Source organism: Petaurus breviceps, unplaced genomic scaffold (genome assembly GCF_028583685.1).
Source record: "Petaurus breviceps papuanus isolate PSGF00001 unplaced genomic scaffold, PetGlider_PUasm1.0 182, whole genome shotgun sequence".
NCBI classification, from domain to species: Eukaryota; Metazoa; Chordata; class Mammalia; order Diprotodontia; family Petauridae; genus Petaurus; species Petaurus breviceps.
This window is the reverse complement of record NW_027185786.1, coordinates 1357823-1377240: the sequence shown is the minus strand read 5'-3', so window position 1 is coordinate 1377240 and position 19418 is coordinate 1357823. Positions and strand designations below refer to the sequence as shown.

At 39.4% G+C, this 19418-nt stretch overlaps 2 protein-coding genes across 2 annotated transcripts in view; one reads left to right on the top strand and one right to left on the bottom strand.

Moving 5' to 3' along the window:
* Positions 1 to 2407, top strand: part of LOC138160755 (interleukin-36 alpha-like) — a 6230-nt gene extending 3823 nt beyond the window's left edge. Inside the window, exon 4 of the mRNA XM_069087490.1 lies at positions 1546 to 2407. Coding sequence (XP_068943591.1) covers positions 1546 to 1752 — 207 coding nt within the window. The 3' untranslated portion in view covers positions 1753 to 2407. The remainder of the gene's footprint in view (positions 1 to 1545) is intronic.
* Positions 1 to 19418, bottom strand: part of IL1A (interleukin 1 alpha) — a 379947-nt gene that overhangs the window by 309121 nt on the left and 51408 nt on the right. The window lies entirely within an intron of this gene.

Here is a 19418-nt window from a genome sequence, read left to right as displayed (position 1 = left end):
CTTCCTTCCTTCCTTCCTTCCTTCCTTCCTTCCTTCCTTCCTTTTTTCTTTTCTGCCTTTATTCCTGTCATTGTCTTTTGAGGAAGCTGATTACACTTTGGATAGCTTTAATCATTAGATTTGTTTGCCTTATATTAATGCTGAATCTTTGCTGCGATGTTCACCCTTTTGTCCTAGTTCTGCCCTGTGGGAGCAAGCAGAGAATATTTAAATCCTTCTGCATGAAAGAAAATCTGACTCTTGACAAAAGATATCATGTCCTCCATATAGAGATTTTTCTTCAAGCTAAATACCACCAGTTTCTTCATCTTATTTTTCTGTGGCATGATCTTAACATCTTTCATCATCCTTGTCTCCATTCTCTGGATACTCTCCAGTTTTAAAATTCTTATTGAAATGTGGTGCTCAGAATTGAATGGTTGAAAAACATTAATTGAGTATTTGCTATGAGTCAAACACTGTTCTAAGCACTGAGAATATAATTAGAAAATTCCTGACTTTAAGGAACTAACAATCTAATGAAGAAGATGCCATACATAAAAGTGTACAAGCCAGCAAAAGGAACTATGGTCTGGGAAGTCAGAGGGATGAGTTCAACAATAGGATAGTCAACTAGCATGCCCTTTTAGAGGCAATAGCAATCACTTATGATAGCTAGCATTTACCTGACACTTTAAAGTTTGCAAAGAACTTTATGGATGTTGTCTCCCTTGATCCTGACAACAACCCTGTGAGGTAGGTGCTATTATTATCTCCACTTCACAGATGTGGAAATTTAGGCATCTAGAGGTTAAGGAATTTGTCTGGTGTTCTCTAGCTAATAAGTATCTGAGGCAGGATTGGAATACAGGTCTTCTTTATCTAAGTTCAGCATCATTTAGCTGCCAGTAGTTGGGTTAATTTGATTAAAATTCTCAGTGGAAAAAGCAGTAAAAAAAAAACCCTCTACCAAACTTTTGGCTATGTTAAAAGGGATGATTTTTCCAAGAAGAGCTGGATGAGTGTCTGATTGTATTTTGCTCCCCTCCTACTTCATCTGGAGTATTGTGTTCAATTTTGGGCACCGCAGTTTAAAAAGGACATTGATAAAATGGAGAGGGTTCAGAGGATGGCAACCAAGATGGTGGAGTCTTGATTCCTTGTCATTTGAGGATGTATTGACAGAACCAGCACACTCAGCCTGGATAAGAAAAGATTTTGGGGTGTGGGAGGGAGAAGGAAATGAGGACTTGGCACTTCATTTGGCCTCTGTGGGTAGAACTGGGATCAACCAATAGAATTTGTAGTCAGCTTTGGGCTTCACATAAGCATATTCTTCCTAATGATTAGAGTTGTCTCCAGGTTAGATGGATAGCCTCAAGAGCAGATGGATTCTCAGTCCTTGGAGGTTTTCAAGTAGAGGTTGGATGACCATTGAGACATATATTGTATTAGGGATACCTTTTGTGTATGGGTTCGACTCGATGGCCATTTAGATCCCTTCCCATTTCCAAATTCTGAAATTCTATAACCCTATCTCATAGGCTTTTTCATATTGCTTTTCAGGAGAGGGGCATAATGGAATTATATCATAACCAGAAAGCAGAGAAGCCTTTTGTATTTTACCAAAATGCAGCTAGCAACACTTCTACCTTTGAGTCAGCTGCCTATCCTGGCTGGTTCATCTCTAGTTCAGTGAAGAAGCAGAAACCCATCACGCTGACAAAAGATGTGGGAAAAGATAATATCAATTTCTATTTAATGCTAGCCTGAACTGAGTATCCTTAGTTCAACAAAAGCATGCCCTGCTTGCCCAGTAGACCACATCCTCCATAAACATTTTAGTATATATTAATCTTGTGCCTGTGTTGGGAGATATGAAATCGAACGAGTATGTGTTCCTGCATTCTAAGGGTTTAACATTTAATAGAAGTGAGTTAAATTGGCCTATATACCAACTATTGTTGTCTCTGATATACATGTCCTGGGTGACTGAGGCTTTTAGTATCTTAGCTTGTGAACTCCCTATCTAGTCAATTTCTCTCACATTCCCCACGGGAGCAGTCACCTAGCAGAACAGTTTCTAGTGACAGGGGTGAAGGCTGACAGCGGACATGAGGGCCTTGGTAATGTGGCACTTGGGAATGTTAGTCTTCTGAAATTGCTCTGAGGAGGATGTTTTCCAGATCAGACCTGTCCCTGGTGCTGAAGTTTGATGGCTGTGTCTCAGACCTAAAGCATTAGCACCCAGGATTATGAAGAATTTTCTAGAAAAAAATATTTAAAATGCTGTCTCCACTGGTCTCTGGATAGGAACTCAATGATTTGATCAGAATGTTAGAGTTATTAGAAGAAGATAGGTTTACATATATTCAAGCACAAAATAACCCAAATAAATATGTATATAATTCATATTTGCACATTTAATACATCATTTTATACGAGTTTGTGATATATTTTACAGTTATGTTACATATAAAATGTGTATTTAATGGACACTCCCCCCCACACACACACACAAGATTGTATGCATATCCTGACCAGGTTGCAGAGTATAATTGACAAGGACACTGAACGAGATTCAGACAACTTGGATTCAAATTCTAACTGTGTCTCTGTGTGATTGTGACCAAGTCATTCAACCTCCCCAGGCCTCAGTCTCCTCACCTGTAAAATGAGAGGATTGGACTAGATAGCCTCTGAGGTTTCTTCCAGCTCTCAATCCAGGTTCTATCATCCTAAGGCTGAATAAATGTTGGTAGTGGCTCATAGGAAATAGGTGGGATAATGTCTGTTCAGTGTCATTGAAAAGAGAACTGGGAAGGACCTCTCATTTTGGAGATGAAGACACAGGGATGTTGTGTATCTCTTCAGCTCACAGAGTTTGTTGTGAAAAAGCTAGGATGATAATCCAGACCTGTCACATCCAAATTCCCCCCCCCCCCACCTGAGCACTTCTCTGCCTCCCTGAGTTATGAGTATTTTGAAACAGGATTCAACAGATGATGAAAGATTGGGCAGAGTCTGATGACCAAGGTTTTGGTGAGGCACCTGGCTCACATCTGCATTTCTGTCTATTTGGTATAATCAGAATGATTATTAGCCCTGAGCAAAGAGCCTGTTTGGGTAGATTTCAGTGCATTTTCTTGCATGGATGCGAGAACTCATATTCACCATCTGCCATCTCTGTGAAGCCATGTGTATGAATGAATGGATGGGTAGGTGTATAAGAGATACATAAGAGATTCTTTGTACAAAATCATTTTGCTGTTATAAATATTGTGGTTGTTCAGTTGTATCTGACTCTTCATGAATCTCTTTGGGGTTTTCTTGGCAAAGACACTTGGGTTTTCTGTTTCCTTCCCCGATGAGTTAAGGCAAACTGAGGTTAAGTGAGTTGCCCTAGGTCACATAGCTAGTGAGTGTTTGAGGCTAGATTTTAATTCAGGTCTTCCTGACTCCAGGCCCAGCACTCTATCCACAATTCCACCTACCTGTCCAAATTGAAAAAGGGATACATATTACAGGCAGGCTGTCAACTGCAGAACACTCTGCCCTACTCTTACCTCTTGGGCTCTGTCTAGGAATGACCAGTCAATCATCACTTTTCAATCATTATGACATATCTCCATCCTTTGCATCTCAAACTGGTGGGTCCAGGGATCCAGGTGGTTAACATTTCCTTTGCCCTCAAGTACACAGTTAAACAGACACTTAATTGGATTAGTAAAAATCAAGAAGCACTAATTATATGCATGTACCATAGAATCCAACATTCCAAATGATCCTCAGGCCCATCTCTCTCCAGGCAAAAACTCTCTTGTAGGTTGAAATACATTTTCTCCCCTTTCAGCCTGCCATAGTCATGGAAGAGTCAACACAGAGGGTCATTATCTTACCATAAAGCTCCCATATTGCAGTGAAGAGGGACTGAGATGTAGACTGTTTCAAGGGAAACAAGCATTTATTAGCTACCTACTGTGTTCTAATTGCTGGAGAGAAAGACAAAATTGAAATAATCTTAAAGAAGGGAGCTTAAAGCAAGGAGACATAAGGGACAGGGGACTGTGACAAGAGCCTTCAGTGATTCTCATTCATAGCTACATGGGTAAACAGGACTGCATAGAATGGGAGGGGTGAACTGGGAAAGAAAAAGTAGGAGAGAGAGAGAGAGAGAGAGAGAGAGAGATTGGAGAAGGAGGGAGAGGAAAGAACAGAGGGACAGAGAGGGAGGAAGGGAAAAGGATGAAGAGAGAGATTTGTCTATTTAGACATAGGTCAGATTCAAACCTTAAACCTTCAGAGAGATGCTAGTACCTTCCATTTGTAAAATTATGGAGTTCTCATAATCATAGTGAGAGAGTTGGAAAGTCCTCAGTGGTTATTTAATCCATATACCAAAAGAATCTCCACTGTAACATCCCTGACAAATGGTTATCCAGTCTTCTGGACAGAGCCAGGTCTCAGTGAGTGCCAAAAAATGGAAGGAGGGAGAGAGACACGGAGACACAGAGACAGAGAAAAGGAGAGATGAGGGAACCGAGGCAAACAGGATTAAGTGACTTGCCCAGTGCCACACTGATAGTAGGTGAATAAAGTTGGATTTGAAGTCAGGAAGATGAATGTTCTTGACTTCAGGCTTGGTACTGTAATCACTTGCCATCTAACTGCCCCAAATTCTCCAAACTGTTGATCAAGCTGACATTTCCAAAGTGTTCCAATGAACTCTTAAAGATATGGTAGAAGTATGTGTAGTTACTGTTGGAGACCTGTGAATTAGGTGTAACAGTAGAAAAACATGATGACGGGGTCAGAATTGCAAACCATAATTGCAACAATATTTTTAAACAAAGAGACAAGAAATGTCCTTATTATAAATACAAACCTTAAAATCTCTTCAGCAAATCAATAAATGAACCTTAATGGAGCTGGAGCATCATAATGGACCAAAGCATTACTCACAATCCCAACTCCTAATATTGATCCATAAAAATTTAAGAACAACATTTTAAACAGATGTCACTATTCTGAACATTCCTCCTCTTCAAACTATGTTGATTGAAAATCTTTCAAAATATAGATATCTAAAAGAAGAAATCTAAGCTTCATGCAAAAACCACTTATAATTCTTCAAAAACATCTTTGCTACCTACTACTAGAGATCCCCTCGGTTTCTTAGACAAACTCCTAGAAAAAAGCTATTAATACGTATCACATCTCTTCCTTTTCTCTCATTCACTCAACTCTTTGCACTCAGGTTTTTGACCATATCATTTAATTGAAGCTACTCTCTCCAGTTACTAATGTTCTCAATGGACAGATTTCATGGTTTTCCAAACTTCTATTTTTTGTCTTCTGAACTTATGCTGAAGGACATTACTACTACTGCCCATTCCTCATTTTTATTTCCTTCAACCCTAGTCTATGAATGGCCCATTCCCGATGTACCTTCTTCGATCATGCCTCCTACAACGCATGCTCCACAATTGACAAACTTTCTCTTGACTTTAATTCCTCTTCCTCCCTCCCTCCCTCCTTCACTCCCTCCCTCCCTTCCTCCTTCCCTCCCTTCCACCCTTCTTCTGACCCACCCCCCTCGCTCCCTTCCTCTCTCTCTACCCCCCCCTCTCTCTCCCCCTCTCTTCTCACTTTTTCCTTAAAAAACCCAACACTCCTATTAGATCCCACCATCTTTGATAACTATTAGTGTATATCTCTCCTCCCCTTCTCATTTCCTTTCTCCTCACTCTGTCCTAAACTCTCCTGAATCTGGTTTCCAACTTCATCATTCCCTACAAAGCTGCCAGTGATCTCTGAATTCTTGAATCTCATGATCTTTTGCCATTCTTCTTGAACTTTCTGAATTATTGGATAGTGTTGCTCACCTTCTTGTCCTTAATACTCTCCCCTTTCTGAATTTTTCATGACACTATTCACTCTTGGTTCTCTGCTTCTTCTCAGTCTTCTTTGTTGTATCTCCATCCATAAACTGTGAGTGTACCTCAAAGATCTGTCTGGGTAACCCTTCTCTGGATACAATGTATTCTGGAGGTATGTTCTACTACTGGTGGGTAGGTGGGGTGGACTTGAGGACCTTGCTGGAGGAACTGGGCTGTGCTCTAAGAAGCTTCAGGAAAATTCACTTCTCCCTGCCAGAGTATGGAGGAGTTCTGAGTGAGAAATCCAAGTGGTTTTATTAAGGTCTCAGCAACAGGATTAAATGGGGAAGGTAGAGCAGATGGGAACTGTCTATGCCTACATCAGGTCTCTTTTCTTCCCTTATTTCAACTGCTCAAATGGGAATAGTAGAAAGGGGGGTTCTGAGACAGTTTTCCTTGGAAAATTTGTAGGGGAAATGTCTAGGAGAATATAGGCCCAGTCAGAGATGAAGAACTGTGATCCCTTTTCTCCTCCTAGAACCTAACCCAGGGTAGAGGAAATCATAAGGTCTTAGGTTGAGATTTAGAGCTGGAAGGGACCAGGTCATTGTAACCAATATTCCCATTTTACAGATGTGGAATCTGAGAGCCAGAGCATCTACTGACTTCCACAGAGACACATGACTATTTCATAGGGAATGGGACAGGATTTTAACCTGGCCTCAAGTCTAGCACTCCATGCATCATGCCACTTTCATCATGCCATCTTCTCAGTCCATAGATTCGGATCTGCTTGGGGATTCCCCAATGTTTTCACCTTTGGTTCCAGTTTTAGCCTCATCCTTCATGTGTTTTGGGCATAGAGTTTCTTAGGACTTCCTTTTCCATTTGCATTTCTCAGACGGACAGCGTTCCAGGGTATCAGCACCACTCCTGCACATCTCACAGATTCTTGAATCTCCTCCTACTCCTAGCCTGATTCTTCTGCTGCTTCGGGAGGAAAAGCAGGACAGTACAATTTTCTTTGCCTGGTGCTTGAGGAAAGTGGAAAGTACAGAGTGTGGAAATAGGTCTAGGAAATGGAGACATGTTGACCCAGTCTTAGTTCTGTACATCTCAACCCATCCTTCCCCAAATGCCTAGCTTTAAGTTGGTCGATTTCTTGGACATTAGTCCAAGAAGTCAAGCCTTTCTAGATGAACTGGATTTTCATTTTATGTCTTTCTTATAGTCCTCAAAAGCCCTTACAAAGGGAAAATTCAGGACACTAAAGACCAAGTCTGGGTCCTTTGGGATCATAGTCTCATTGTGGTACCCAAGAATGAAGCTGTGATCCCAGGTAACATTTGAGGGCCCTTCCAAATTTTCAAATTTCTATGAAATTCACCACCAACTGCAGTGTAGACCACCCTCCATTCTACACAGGACAGACAGAAATCATGGTCCTTTATTCTGAAGTTAGTATTTTCCCCAGGAGAATACTCATTTCTGCATTTTGTGATACACAAAGTCATTGAGAATAAAGTTAGGGGAGAGAAAATAAGTGATGATGTCAGTCCCAAAGAGAAATGAATAAAGATGTGAGTCAAGATCTCTTTCTAGGAAAGAGGATGAGGATGGCCCAAAACTCCTGCTAAGCACTATAGATACATAGGACAGAGATGAGTGAGGAGAACCTGTCTCTCTGGGAATCTCATTCACTGGATTCCTGGGTAGAGACTTCTAGTCCTTGGGCATTACTGCCCTTGTTTGCACATATCTTCATGTCTTGAGTCTCTCTGCTATCTCTTTTGCCTTGTGAATCCCTGGTGGAATAAGGTCTAATTTTAGCTCTCTTTTCCCCATCGCCCCGAATAACTCCCAGAGGACAGGGAAAGTAGCCTCTATACCCATTCTTCTTCTCCAGAACTCAACCCTTTTCACCACCAAAGCTGCCTAAATGTACTTATCACATGCAAATCAACACTGTCAGTCTATAACATGTGGGGCAGGATGGCAGCCCAAATGACCTTTCCACCTGACATCTCAAAGAGCTTTGTCTGGAGAACTAGACATGACTCTAGACTCCCACACTCTCCAGGTCATTATCAAATGACTTCATGGTAGCATAATGGGAAAATACTGAATAAGGAGGCAGGTGAGTGACCTGGGCTCTTGCTCCACTCCCTCCTTCTCCAGGGGAGACTTTGGCTCTTGAAAGGCAAGATGGCAAGGGACTGGAGCCAGAGGCTTGTTCACTCTGCTCTTCTGAGTAAGAGAGAGGGTACTAGGATAAAATTATAGCTATTTTCTCCATTAAATATTACTCATCTAGGGGAGGGATGGGGAACCTGTAGCCTAGAGACCACATGTGGCCCTCTAGGTCCTCAAGTGTGGCCCTTTGACTGAACCCAAACTTAATTAAAGGATTGGTTCTGTAAAACTTGGACTCAGTCAAAAGGCTGTACCTAAGGACCTAGAAGGCCACATGTGGCTTCGAGTCTGTAGGTTCCCCACCCCAGGGGGATGTGAATTTTAGGCTCAAGATAAAGTCTTGATCAAACCATATTTTAATGTTTCTTCATGACTTGAAGGTGATGCTGGACACTTAAAGGTGATGCTAGGGAGGGGCAAGTTGTGGCAGTTTCTGCCAAGCTGGAAAGACTGAATGGATCCATTCAGTGATAGATACTGTGTCCACCCCCAGTCTGGTTCCCTTTGAGGAGATCCTAACAAGCAGGTTTTTATCAGATGATGTATTTTTTTCAGTCACAGCAACCCAAGAAGACTGTTTACTTAGGCCTAGAAGGGTCACAATCAGCACTGGTGGTGGGGAGGGCAGGGATTAGGGCATTAGCTACCCAAATCATCAAGGCCAGGATCCATATGACACTTTCATTTTTGCAAAGCTCTTTAAAGTATACAGAGGGACTCATAGATTCCTAAAGTATCTGGGTCAAGAGCACCCTGGTTTGATCTTTGAACAGAAAAGTGTGTTGGAAAACATCCAGTTCAAACCCATCTTTAAAAATATTTCACTGATACATTTTTATTTTAATGTCATCTTAATTTCTGAATCTTTCTCTCACCCTGCCCTACCTGCTGGGTCATCCCACATAACAAAGAATGCAAAAGAAAGGGAAGAAAAAAATGCAGTTTAGTGAAAACAACCAACACCCATCGAACCTGACTGTGTATGCAGTTTTCACTCCTGCAGCCTTGTATCTCTACAGAGAATGAAGGGAGGTGCATTTTCTTATGTCTTCTTTGGGGATAGACTTGGTCACATAGGGTTTAATTTTACTTTTATTTTATTTTTCCATCACTCCCCTCCCCTCAGTCATTTTACAGATGAGAAGAATGAGACCCAGAAAGGGGAAGTGAATAGCCCTGAGTTATACAGCACGGCATAAGTCAGATCTCGTCACTCCTAATCCAAGGAGGGGTGGGATGCCTTTTCACCACAGCATCCAACCTCTGGCTTTTCAATGAGCTTTTGGAGACAAAAGATTACTTGCAGCACGAACCTTGGGAGGCCAGCTCTTTCACCATCGGTCTCTGCTTCTCTTCACTGCCATGACTAGGTCCTAGCCTTGCCTGGCAATTGAGTGATTAAATATACTCATCTTAATCACAGCTCAAGCTGTTCTCTTTAAAATCAGGAAAGAAGAGCAGCAGATTCCACTGTCCATTCTCCTTCCTGAGATTTCTTCCTCTGTTCCTCTTGAAAATGGATTCTTTAGCTTTCTGATGGTCCTGTTAATTCCCTTCCCTGCCAAAAGGAGCTTTGGGCTAAAAAAGGACCAAGTCTAGAAGTCTAGTTCGGTCAGCGGGGATTTGATGGGAGGCAGATGTGGTCTGCTAGGAAGGCACCAGACTGGGAATTAGGACTCTTGGGTTCTAATCCAAGTCTGTCAGGAAGCAGCTGGCTAACCTGGGGCAAATCCCCCCATGTCTTTAAGCATCAGTTTGTTCATATGTCAAGTGAAAGACCTACAGTAGCCATCTCCCAGGTTTATGCCAACTTGAAAATTCTTTCATTCTGCCTGTCTGGGACATGCCTGGGCCAAATTAAGGAATCCTATATATTGTATGCTGTAAGACAGCTCCCCTCCCTGTGGAAGTTGTTAGGCCTACCAGTCAGCAGCAGAACAATGATTTCTTTTAGTCAACATGGATAACATCATAAATTAGATGCCAAAAGCATTCTCAGCAAAATTTCTAATGACACCAAGCTAGGAGTGATGGCTAATATACTAGATATTTTATTGAGTTAGGATTTGAAAGTATCTCATGTGACTTTCAGACTGGGTTGAGAATGATGAAATGCAATCTAAAAGGTATAAATACAAACTCTTGCATTTACATTAGTTTTTTTTTAATCGCTTCCATAAGTACAGGAGGAGACCTGACCTGGTAACACTTTATGTGGAAAAGATCTGGAGATTTTAGTTGACCACAAGGTCAATGTTAGACAAAGTTGCAGCAGTACTAATTAAAAGAAAGAAAGACAAATAAGACCCCAAATTGTTTTAACAAATCAAGGACAAATCTCTCATTTTTTTCTGCGATAGAAGTATCTGTACCAGGAGGAGATGGTGCCACCTTACCAACCATTTTGGTCGAAACGTTTGCCTACACACCACTTCCCCATATGTGCTACAAGTTTGTGCATTATCATTATCATAAGATTAAGGACCATTTACTCAGATATACACAATATTTTGTAGGTTATGTAATAAATGGAGGAATGTGGCAAGACAGGGGGAAAACAATGATATTCCCTGGGCTTAACTTCATTCTGGTGAATACAATACTTCAGATGAGATCTGATGAGAACAGAGTAAAGTGAAATTATCACCCCCCTATATTCTTGGAAATTAGTCCAAATTTAATATAACCCAAGACCACATTGGAGACAGCTGGGTGGTTCAGTGGATACAGCTCTGGGCTTAGAGTCAGGAAGACCTAAGTTTAAATCTGGCCTCAGACATTCGCTAGGTGTGTGATCATGGGCAAGTCACTTAACCTCTGTTTGCCTTAATCCATTGGAGAAGGAAATGGCAAACCATTCCAGTATCTTTGAAAAACAAACCAAAAATACAAAGAAAAAAACCCTAAAATGTAAGTGTTCATAAAGAGTCAGATATGACTGAACAATAACAACAAAAATACCACATTAGGTTTTTTTTTTGGAGTGCCATGCTTCATTGCTGACTCTTATTGAGCTTACATTCCACTCAGACCTCCAGATCTTTTTCAGAACTGCGACCCATGCCTTCCCTTCTGGTACTTGCGAAAGTGACTTTCCATACCCAAATATAAGACTTGTTGAATTTCAGTTTATTCAATTCAGCTGAATGGTCTAGCCTATTATGATCATTTTTTTAAAAATTCTGCCTGTCGTCCAGTGTTGCACCATCCATAAATTTGATGGATATCCTGTCTATACCATTATCTAAGTGGTTAACAAAACTATTAAGCAGTACCAGGCCAAGCACAGATCCCAGTGGAATTTCACTGGAGACCTCTCACTATGTTGATATTGAGCAATTAAAAACAATTTTTTTTAGTCTAGCCATTCAAACCAGTTCTGAAACCATTTCATTGTATTATTTGCCTAATCATTTTCTCTACAAGAATAATATTTGGATACCTTGTTTGGTCTTAATGGTTTATTATTTTTACTTTTTCAAATGACAAGAATTTAAAAAATTAACCTGTCCTTCCCACTCCACCTTCTCCCAGTTCAGCTTACTTCACTCTGCCTCAGTTCATGAAAATCTCCTTTTTCTCTGGAATGGTCCGTTTCATTATTTTTTATGAAACAAGAATATTCCATTGCATCCATATGCCCCAATTTGCTTAGCCATTCCTCTATACTCCTCAGTTTCTGTTAAAAAATTTTTTGTCCAGTTTTTAACTACCATGAAAAGAGATGCTGTAGATATTTTTTGGAAGCTTTTCCTTCTTCTTTCTTTGATTTCTTTAGTATATTGGTCTGGCAGTAACATAAGTGGGTTAAAAGATATGCATAGTTTGGTAAATTTTTAGTCATAGTTCTAAAATGCTCTCCAGAATGACTAAAACGATTTACAACTTCACCAACAATGTACTAGTGAACCTGCTTTCCCATAGTCCCTATAACATTTGTCATTTTTCTTCTTTGTTGTATTTTTCAGCCTGATAGATATGAAGTGGAGCCTCAAAATTACCTTAATTTATATTTCTTTAATTATCAGTGATTTAGCATATTTTAGTATGATCATTGATAGCTTCTATTGTTTTTTCCTTTAAAAACTACCCATTCATATCCTTTGACTATATATTGGGGATGGCTATCTGCATGAATAATATGAGATACTTTATCAAAAGATTTGTTCAAATATAGATAAATTATATCTACAGAATTTACCTCATAGACAAATATAGTAATCCTTCCAAAGAAAGAAGTGAAATTATCCAGACATGATTTATTCTTAATGAATCTATGCTGGCTCTTGCTCTTGGCGATCATCACTTCCCTTTAAGGATGTTTACCATTCTTTTAATGACATGTTCTAGAATTTCCCCAGGAATCCCAGTCTAGGTCACTCTATTCTCTCCCTTTTTTAAAAAATTGGGACATTGACCTTCACCATTGCGTAGTACTACTCCTGTTTTCCATGATCTTTCAAACATTGCTGACAGTGGCTCATCGATCACATCCATTAATTCTTTTGTGAGAATGTCATTCATTTGGGTCAATTTTTTGTCACTCATTTTTGTTCTACTGATTCAGTGCAAATATATTCTCCTTTTCTGAGAAAATAAAAACAAAATAGACATTGAACAGCTTTACCTTCTCCCTGTGGCCAATTATTATTATCCCATCTGCTCCCAAGAAAAGATTCAATCCCTTCTTTGACCCTTCTTTTCTTCTAATACAAGGAAATGGTCCTTGTTTCATCCTTAGTTTCCCGTGGCTCATTCTGCCCCTTGGCATTCCTGACATCATTTTTATAGAACCATGACATAAATTCACCTTTAGTTCCTGCCCTTACATCCATCTTCTATATAATTTCCTTTTTATATCTAAATTGGTTAGCAAGTTTCCTGTGTAACCATATAGGTCTATTTACACAAATCTCATTTTTCTTTTTCTATAGAACTATTTCTCGTTGTGTCTTCAGAATTTTATTCTTTTTTTAAAAAATTGTTTTTATTCTGAACTTAACAACAATGGACATTTACACAAAATACAAAACTACAGATTTCTATTATGTACAGTTGGTTTTTCTTTTAAAATAGACTTCAACCTGTAACTTTCAAAAATGTCTTGTTTGACTGTTCTTCAATCTAGCCTTCCCTTTGTTCTTTTCTCTACATCAAAAAAATATGCCTTAATGACTCTCTTTTTTAAATTTTTTTTTATTTTTACCATCTTATCTCTATCCTCCATCCCCAGGGGCTTTCTCTTAATCCTCATCTCTCATGATAACTCTGCTGCCTTTTATATAGTTGATCACCCTCTCCTCCTGTGTATATGTATGTATAAATGTATGTATATATACAAATATGTATATACTTATATATGCATATTTATGACATATATATATATATAAATGTGTGTGTGTGTACAGCTCTAATGTCTCGTGCAGTTACTGTACTACAGTGGCACCAATTACCTTATATATATATATATTGAATTAGATTTCCCATAAGCATCTGAAATTCAACATGTCTAAAACAGAACTCTTCTTCTTTACCCAAACTCCACCTTCTTCTCAACTTTCTTATGATTGTAGAGGGAACTATCATTCTCCCAGTCAGCTGGACTCACAAACTGGTTGTCATCTGCAACTTCTCACTCAGACTTATCCCTTATGTCTGCTTTGTTGTAAAAGTCTGTCATTTTCCCCTTCCCAGATTCTCCCATATGCCTCTTCTCCACTCACCACACTTTTACATGTCTTTTTTTTTTTTTTTTTGCTTTTTGGAGGGGGAATGTAGGACAGTTGGGGTTAAGTGACTTGCCCAAGGTCACATGGCTAGTTTTTGTGTTAAGTGTCTGAAGCCAAATTTTAACTCACGTCCTCCTGACTTCAGGGCCGGTGCTCTATTCACTGTGCCACCTAGTCGCCCTACATTTACACGTCTTAATCATCTCTTGTCTAGATTACTTTAGGAGCCTATTAATTGGCCTCCTTTTTTCAAGTCTTTCCTCATTTCAATCCATTCCCCTTTCAGCTGACAAAGTTATTTTCCTTAAGTGCATGTCTGATCATGTCATCATTCTATTCAAAAAACTCCAGTGACCCCCTAATAATAACTAATAACTTCAGGATCTAATATCAAGTTCTCAGTCATTCAAAGAGCTTTGTGAGTCTTGCTACTTTTCCAATCATCTTGCACTTTGTTCTCTCCACACACTTTACAACCTGGCTATATGGGCTTCCTTGTTCTTCATATAGGAAACTCCAATTTCCCAGCTCCATCTCAGCCCTGTTGCCCATAATGGCAATGTTCTACCTCTTTACTTCTTTGGCTTCCCTGGCTTCCTTCAAGATTTAGCTCGAATCCCCCTTTTGCCATGAAGTCTTTCCTAGCCCCCCACACTCCTAGCACCTTCTAAGATTCCCTCCCATTTGCACTGCATTTATCTTGCACATACATAGTCATTCACATGCTGATGTGAGCTCCTTGATAGCAGAGACTATTTATGCTTTTTTTTTTCTTATCCCCAGCACTTAGCACAGTGCCTGGTCCATAGGAACCTTTAAATGCTTATTGACTGACTCAGTGACTCAATCCTTCACAAGGATGGTGATCTGTTTCTCAAATTCCTAATCTATTTTGTCTTTCTGCCTCTGTGGTCTGCAAAAATCACTTCTTATTTCCCCCTTTAACCAAATACTCCTGCTTGTCATCTCTGGTTCTTGGATTTTCCTACATGAGTACTCCTCCTTAATCTACACTACTTACTTTCCTTATTAATTTCCTTTCGACCACTGTATACCCACATAGTGACATGGTATGGTCATGGGTTTCTTCCCACCAAGTCTCAGTGATACCCATGAAGTCTAATTTGCTTTTATGTGATGGAGCCTTTTCAGTTACTCTATGTCAACAAGCACTCATTTATGCCTTTGTGTCTCTAACACCTTCGTATATATAGGTATTAAGAACTGCTGAATTGAAGTAAGTTGAAAAAAGATCTATATTTTTACTCTAGATCACCTGTACAGCAAGATGAAATAGATAAGGAATTTAGGAAACTGATCACAAGCCTGGTAAAGAAGAATGATATAGAAATCGGTGAGTGAGTCAGTCAGCCAGTCAAGAAGCATTTATTGAAGGCAACTTTGTTCCAGACACTGTGCTAAACACTAGGAATGCAAAGAAAAGAAAAGCCCAAGTCCTCCTGTTTGTCGCCTTAACTTTGGGCATTTGCATACAGACATTTCAGGTTCTTCTCCTCAACTTTGTTTCCTATGAATTTCTTTTTTTGTTTGTTTTTTGAAAGGAGGAAGGCCAAGCAATTGGGGTTAAGTGACTTGCCCAAGGTCACAGGGCTAATAAGTGTATCTGAGGTGGGATCTGAACTCAGGTCCTGCTGACTCCAGGGCAGGTGAGTTTATTCACTGTGCCACCTAGCCACCCCGCTATGAATCTCTAATTATCTCAGGTCCTATTCTTTTTCTCCTTTGTGCCTGCTTTCTACAGCATATGACTCAGGAGATACGCGCACACATTTCTGCATGCACACACATATATCTCACCTACTTATTAGCTCTCGGCTTGATCTTATTAGGGAGAGGCTTCCTAGTCATGTGGCTTCAGTAGATAGGGACAGTAGGCAGTAGAAGGCTTTGAAAACCCCAAACTCAGCCGATGGGAGCAGAGAGCAGTTTGGAACACTAAAGCTCCCCACATGGGGGAGCAGGGATATGATGCCCAGCAGAGACAAGATGAGAGCATCAGAAAGCATGTGCCATGGTGGGTCCTGCCATGTGTGCCCTCAGTACATGTGCCCTGGATGCAGACTTCTGGTGCGGGCCCCTAGTCACTTGTATTCCTTAATCGTGTGCTGTCCATGGGTATTCCATAGAATCAGAGCTTAAAGAGACCACATAAGTCACCCAGTCTAACCCCTTCGTTTTATGGAATAGGAAGTTGGCTTGGACAGTGGTTAAGTACTTTACTCAGGGTCACATAGCTAATAAGTTACATGAGGCACAATTCAAATTCAGAGCTTCCTGATTCCAAGTTTAGTATTCTCTGCTGTTGCACCTGTGTCCCTCTCACATCTCCTACTGTTGTCTACTTCCCAGTATTCTTAGATGAAGTATTCCTCCCCCTTGCCAAGGTCAGTCTCTCTACATGTAACCTTTATCTCATTCACTCTTATCGTCTCCAGCAGATCGCCTCCACAATCATATTCATTCTCTAGTCTTTTGTTTCTCTCTATCTACTTGTTTGTTCCTTGATGCCTACAGACAGATCCACACCTCTCTCATCCTTAAAAAAAAATCCTCAGTAGATCCTGTCATGCCTACCAGATAATTATACTTTATCTTTCTCTCTCCAAGCTAAACTCCTTGGAAAAGACACCCACAATTAGTGCTTACATTTGAATTTGAATTTCAAATTTAACTTCGACCTAAGGAAGAGTTCTCTTTTGCCACTCAGTTAATTAAGGCTGTTTATTTTCAACATAAATATGTCCATTTTGCCCAGGTTTTGGAACATAATGAGAAAAAATGATGGTGTGGTATTTGCTCCATTGGATGGCTGGCAGATGCAACATCTTTCACAATTCTCCTTAAGGTATTACTCTAGTCCAGGGGTGAGGAACCTGCAGCCTCAAGGCCACATGTGGCCATCTGCATCCTCAAGTGTGGCCCTTTGAATTCAAACTTCACAGAAAAAATCCTTTTAATAAGAGGATTTGTTCTATAAAACTTGGACTCAGTTAAAAGGCCGCATCCAAGGACCTAGAAGGCCACATGTGGCCTTGAGGCTGTAAGTTACCCACCCCTGCTCTAGACGCTGTAATAGTTCTCCCTAGTTTCCACCGCAAACAGGGATTCTTTTGATCTTCAAATTTGAACTCAGTGCCCAAGGTGATATTATGTAAGGGACTCCCTGTATGTACTTTTTAAACCAGTAAATAGCAGTATAAGTCAGTAAAAGTTATCAATGTGATTTCTTTCGCGTTACAATGTGGCATGGAATCGCAGATCCCAGGCTTTCTCTTGGCTTGTTCTGCTTCTAAAGTTTTTAATTATTGCAAAGAGATATGGGTAGTTTAGCTTTTGCTCATCTAAGGAACTATAGGCAGATGTTTTCCCATGGGAAACTTGATTGCTTCCAAGTAGAACAATGTATAAACTTGCTGTAATCAATATCTGTTAATATTTTACCCTTTTCTCCAAATATCCTACACCCTCCCCCACACATCTGCTGAGCCTCAGTGATTCCATTCTTTACCTCCATTACTTTGTCTACATTATACACCTCCATTAATCTCCTTGCTTGTTAGACCTTCATTTATCTTGTTTACTACCCTTGGTTGAATTTTTCCCCTGAAAGAGGATAAAAATATTTAATCCTGTGTAGTTTGAAAAGAAGTTTCTTTATGGTTATTGGACCTGGCATTGAATGGGATCTTCCTCATGGCAATAAGAAATAAAAGCTAACTAAGCTGGAATCACTGTGTCTTGGGTTAATTCTTCAACTTAAGAAACCCTGACCTGAGCAAACATTACAGCATATTCTCATGAAGGTAATGCAGAATTCTTTAGTGTGGTATTTTTAAAATAAGGACATATTCTTGCCATTATGTTATAAACAAATAGATTATGCAAATAGAAGTCAACCAGATAACAGAATTATAGCATCTCACACTCAATTATAACCAGTTGTCTTAGATTGAGAATCTTAACTGTACCAGATAAGGTCTGAAAGTGTAAAAAAAATAATTCTAGGAAGTAACATAGATGTTATCTATGGTGAGTCTAAAAATAGGGGCAGGCTATAGAATAAATGTTTCATTTTAAGGAGGCATATAATTACCAGATCTTTTGGACTATTTCACCAAGGAAAAACCAGGTACAACTTTATCTTGCTTCACAGATTATCAGGAATCTGCCATTTGCTGTCATAGCATCAGAGAGATTATCAGAGATTATGAAAGTCAAACTGTACTTGAATAGGAATTTACCTTTACCATGTACCAGGAAAAGTAGGTATTCAGTCTTTCCTTGAAGATGTCTCATTAGGGGGAATGTCCTACTTCTAAAGGAAGGCCATTCTACTTTGGGATAGCTCTATTTTAATGATTTCTTCCCCTTAAGTCAAGATTAAATTTGCAAGAATAATCACATGACTGTGGCACCTTGTCTTGACATCAGTCTTGAGGGCAGAGCGTAACTAGACTATCGCTTCCCTAGTCCTGGACACCACACTTCGTGTAATGTCACATTACCTCTTTTGACAGCCATATTACAATCTTGACATTCACTAAAACTCCCACTAAAATCATTAAACCTTTTTCAGGTAAATTTCTACTATGTCATTTCTTCCCCATCTTGTATTTCTGAATATCTAGTCCCCATTAACTATTATCTTATTAGAGTTGATGGCTTGTTGAGATCTTTTTTGGATCCTGACTCCATCATCTAATATGTTAGCTAAGCTGTCACCCCCACTTTTGTGCTTCCTTAAATCTGATAGGCAAGAAACTGTACCTTCACTCAAGTCAAGGATAAAAACATTAAATAGGAGAAGGTTAAACAGATTCTTGGGCCAATTCATCATATACCTCTTTCCAAATTGAGATGAAAACACTAAAGATAACTCAAGTTCTAACCCTTCGATCCATCTAATTGCATGCCTAGTTCATATCTCTCCAGGCTATTTGTAAGAATAACAACTGATTAGAAGTCAGTACATTTGAATGGTACAGAGAAGTCAAGGCCACTCATGGTGGAGGTTGTCCAAGAATAATGAGAAGCTCTAAAAAATAGAGTTCTGAAGATTCAAATAGAAACAATTTAAATGATAAGGTAAAGGGGAAAATGTTTTGTAAAGAGAATTTCTGGGTGCCCAGGAAATAAATTTTTAAATTTAGATTTTCTTTATTTACAAAAATTCATAGATACTAGAGATTTGGGGTGGCTAGGTGGCACAATGAGTAAAGTGCTGGTCCGGGAGTCAGGAGGACCCAAGTTCAGTTCTGGCATCAGACACTTAACACTCACACAAAAAAACTAGCCATGTAAGCTTGGGCAAGTTACTTAACCCCAATAGCCCTCCAAAAAGGCAAAAAAAGATACTAGAGATTTTTAAAAAAGTTTTCCCAATTGAAAAAAGGAGATCCTTAACTGAGTCAAAGCTAGAAAGGTACAATATTTATTTTCTAAAGTTACTTTAAATTGGAAGTGATCATGAAAAAATCATTTGAATTTTGAAAAAAAAAATTTGTTGTGAATGCAATAACCACTAAAACCATGAATATTTCAACATGCAAAATAACCAAAAATTATATAAGAAATCATAAACTTTAGTTATTTACAATTTGTTTTTAAGTTTAAATGT